Source organism: Myotis davidii, unplaced genomic scaffold (assembly GCF_000327345.1).
Source record: "Myotis davidii unplaced genomic scaffold, ASM32734v1 scaffold732, whole genome shotgun sequence".
Taxonomy (NCBI): domain Eukaryota; kingdom Metazoa; phylum Chordata; class Mammalia; order Chiroptera; family Vespertilionidae; genus Myotis; species Myotis davidii.
Genome location: NW_006284349.1, coordinates 336,079 through 340,422, shown reverse-complemented (window position 1 = coordinate 340,422; position 4,344 = coordinate 336,079). Strand labels below are relative to the sequence as shown.

Below are 4,344 nucleotides of genomic sequence, written 5' to 3'. Positions count from 1 at the left end.
ATGGATGGAACTGGAGAGCATTATGCTAAGCGAAATAAGTCAGTCAGAGAAAGATAAATATCACATGATTTCACTCTTTTGTGGAATATAATGAACAACATAAACTGAAATAGATAAATAGATACAGAGGCAGAGCAGCATTGAACAGACGTCAGACTACAGCGGGAAGGCCGGGGAGGGTAGGGAGTGGGTAAGAGATCAACCGAAGGACTTGTATGTATGCATATAAGCATAACCAATGGACGCATGACACTAGGAGGGTGTGGGGAGGCTGGTGGAACGTCAATTGGGAAAAAAAGGAGACATATATACTATTTGTAATACTTTAAACAATAAAAAAATAAAAATAAAAAAAATAAAGAAGAACTACTCATTTGTTAAGTTCTGTACACTCTAAATAAGTGTATATTCGTTTTTAATGCAGCATGTAATACTCTGGGTACATCTCAATACGTAGATGATTCTGATTTCAGATTATTTTTTAAATGGAAAGAACTTTATGTTGTTATTTTAGTATTTAAAAGTAGCATAAGACAAAATATCACAGTCTCAAAGACTTGCAATGACTATTGAACAACTGACTCGCTATTTATAAAAATCTTGGACACTATGACAACAAGAAAGACAACATTTTGTCCTTTTTGTTTTAGATATGTTCCTTTTGGTTAAAGAAATAAAATAATGCAGATATTGTTGAAGATACCTCTGCTCCCCTCCACAGCCCCATTCCCAAATTCTCCCCATTTGCAACCACTATTGTGAAATTGCTGTGTGCATTTCTAGTCCATGCTTTTATTTTTTCACTACAATATATATGTAACCATGAACAAGATACCGCATTGCTTTATTTCCTGAATAAATTTCCTGGAAAAATATATATAAAATTGATTTTAGAGAGGATGGGAGAGGACAAGAGAGAGATAGAAACATCAATGATGAGAGAGAATCATTGATGGGCTGCCTTCTGCATGCCTCCTACTGGGGATCGAGCCCACAACCCAGGCATGTGCCCTGAGCAGGAATCGAACCCGTGACCTCCTGGTTCATAGGTTGATGCTCAACCACTGAGCAACAATGGCTGGGCATGGATTTCCCGAATTTTAGATAAATGCTTTCCTACTTTATTCTGAAACTTGATTTTTCACTCAATGTTTTTGAGGTCTGTTCTCAATGACATAGATGGTCTATTTACTTCGTTTTAACAGGACATACCACATGTATTTGTCCTTTCCCTATCGCTGTACATTTATGTTGTTTTCCATCTTTCTTATTATAAAAAATGTCGCATGAAATAGATTTGTACATGTCTCCTGGTACCTATGCAACCTCTTCTCTAGAGCAGCCCTGCACATCTGAACCAGCTGTGCAGAAAGTGTTTATTCTTAACAACAGATGCCTGGCCCCACTTACGGAGATGAGGTTTTAGTTGGGGTATAAGCAGTGATGGCGAACCTATGACACGCGTGTCAGAGGTGACACGCGAACTCATTTTTTTTGGTAGATTTTTCTTTGTTAAATGGCATTTAAATATACAAAATAAATATCAAAAATATAGTTCTTTGTTTTACTATGGTTGCAAACATCCAAAAAGTTCTCTATGTGACCCGGCACCAGAGTTAAGTTAGGGTTTTTCAAAATGCTGACACGCCGAGCTCAGAAGGTTCGCCATCACTGGTCTAAGGGGTGGTGCAGACATCATTACTTTTCTTAAAGCTACCCAGGTGATCTTGTTCATAAAATGTACTATTTATGTTTACTCCGCATAGCACCTTGTTAAGGTGGGAGTGAATGAATAAAAGTAAAAAGGAAAGTGAGGATAACTACAAAATCTAGGACTGAGGGTCTTTAAAAAATTTATACTGTAGCGTTATAGGTGATTTAAAAATTGGGCTACGAGTCCGACAACTGGGAAAAAGAAACCTAGTCAGTTATATCACTCAGCGTTTATGACCTTAAAATTAAACAACCGATTTTTCATGAAAAAAAAAATAGAAATGTTCTTACTAAGACTGAACAAGAAATTTTGCTGATGGTCCTCCTAAAGAAGACTGCTGCAATGAACAGTATCTTCTAAAACATCTTTATAAAAGATGTAAGAACTAACTTTGGAAAGCCATTGTTTATTATGACCTGCATTGTGGCTGTAGAGAAAACCCATCTCCATATTTCTATAGCACCCTTTATAGCACTCTCTTAACAGTCACCCACATGTTTGTAATTCTTTGCCTCATTAGGATGGGGAGCCCTTCAGAGTCATGATCATTTCTTAATTATTTCTCTCTAGTACTTAGCACAGAGTTAGGCATTAAGTAGGTTACAAGATTTGTTGAGAGAACATTACAAATCCCATTTTACTTTTATCTGCTGGCATTTACCTCGGATTGTATCCAATAGTGTTCCTTCAGTAGTGTAAGTATTTAATCCATGTTGTAAATAAATTCTTACTATCCATTCTTCTACAGCTGCGATATCTATTTGGAAATAAAAGGCAAATAATTAACTATTCTTTAGTATGTCATGTTGGTAAAATTTAAGACCATATGAACATTACCAACAATGATGACCCTTCATTTCTCAATCACTTTGATTGCATTTATATATATATATATTTCTATAGTCTGCCTATAAATATGTTGATGATACAATAAGAAAAAAAGAATTGTGAAATGTTCTATCACCACAGCAATGAATCCAGATAATATTTTAGATCATAATTTTTCTCTAAGAGCAGTCATGGCTTTGTAAAAAGAAAATTATGCACTTAGGTAAAGTGGTATAATATTATTTAAAAGTAGACTGTGATTAATTAAAATACATAGTATAAACTCTAAGGCTGACAATAAGAACACTTTAAAGCACAAATAATATGTCAATACTGGAGATAAAATGGAATCATAAAAAATAAGTAATATGAATAAAGACATAAAAGGAAAAGTAAAACAGAAGAGATGGAATGAATAGAAAACCATCTGATGGGAGATATAGTACAACCGTACCCGCAATTACATTAAATGTAAATGGTCTAAAAATACCAATTAAGAGTCAGATTTTCATATTAGAGATAAAAATCAAGACTGAACTATATGCTAACGCTAAGAAATCCACTTTAAATATAAAAGTATAGATGAGTTAAAAGTATGAGTGGTATCTGGGGAAGCCATAGTAGATGATGAACTCAGCCTGGGGACCCCTGCAGTTGCACCCCAGGCCAAGACTGAGGCCAAGGCTGAAACCAGGGTGCACCAATGAACAACATGCCTGACCCAAACAGCTCAGCTGCACAAGCGCTCATATCCACCCAGGTCTTGAGGTGGATCTATATCACAGCAAGGACATGGCTCTTCCAGTGACTACTGAAGCACCTGGTATCCAAGGAGATCAATTGCTATTTGTGCTCTTGTTGTCACTACTCTTTATCAAGCAGTTTTTGGACTCTGGCCAATGGTGTGAGAAACATCATATATGTTTCTACAAATGGAGTTTCTTGCGCAACTGGATAAAACAATGATGGAAGTCAATCTTCTGATGGAGAACTTAACTTGCTTTCAATAGGACTGGATTAAAGTTGGCATATGCATAACTTTCATGAAATATAAAAATGTTAAAACATAAAAGTATTAATTGAGCATAGTGGTTTGGGTTGATTTCTGGGTTCTCTATTCTATTCCATTGGTCTACATGTATGTTCTTATGCCAGTACCAGGCAGTTTTGAGAACAGTGGCTTTGTAATACAGCTTGATATCTGGTATTGAGATCCCTCCTACTTTGTTCTTCTTTCTCAGGATTGCTGCAGCTATTCATTGTCTTTTTATTTTATTTTATTCCAGATGAATTTTTGGAGAGTTTGTTCTAGGTCTGTGAAATATGCCATTGGTATTTTAATGAGGAGTGCACTGAATCTATAGATTGCTTTGGGTAGTATGGACATTTTAATGATGTTGATTCTATCAATCTATGAATACGGTATGTTCTTCCATCTGTTTATATCTTCCTCTATCTCTTTTTTCAATGTCCTGTAGTTTTCTGAGTACAGGTCTTTTACCTCCTTAGTTAAGCTTGTTCCTAGGTATCTTAATATTTTTGGTGTGATGGTAAACGGGATTATTTTTTTAATCTGTCTTTCAGAAAGTTCACTAATGGTATAAAAATGCCATAGATTTCTTGGCATTAATTTTGTATCCTGCTACATCGCCGAATTCATTTATTAAGTCTAATAATTTTTTGATGGAGTCTTTAGAATTTTCTATGTATAGCATCATGTCATCTGCAAATAATGACAGTTTTACATCTTCTTTTCCAATTTGGATGCCTTTTATTTCTTCCTCTTGTGTAATTGTTATGGC

General features: G+C 35.3%; 1 protein-coding gene across 1 annotated transcript in view; it reads right to left on the bottom strand.

Annotated features, from left to right (window-relative positions):
- The window catches only part of CATSPERB (cation channel sperm associated auxiliary subunit beta), a 77,043-nt gene that overhangs the window by 57,089 nt on the left and 15,610 nt on the right, over nt 1-4,344 (bottom strand). The window contains exon 5 of the mRNA XM_015571279.1: nt 2,376-2,471. Within this exon, the coding sequence (XP_015426765.1) occupies nt 2,376-2,471 (96 nt within the window). The remainder of the gene's footprint in view (nt 1-2,375; nt 2,472-4,344) is intronic.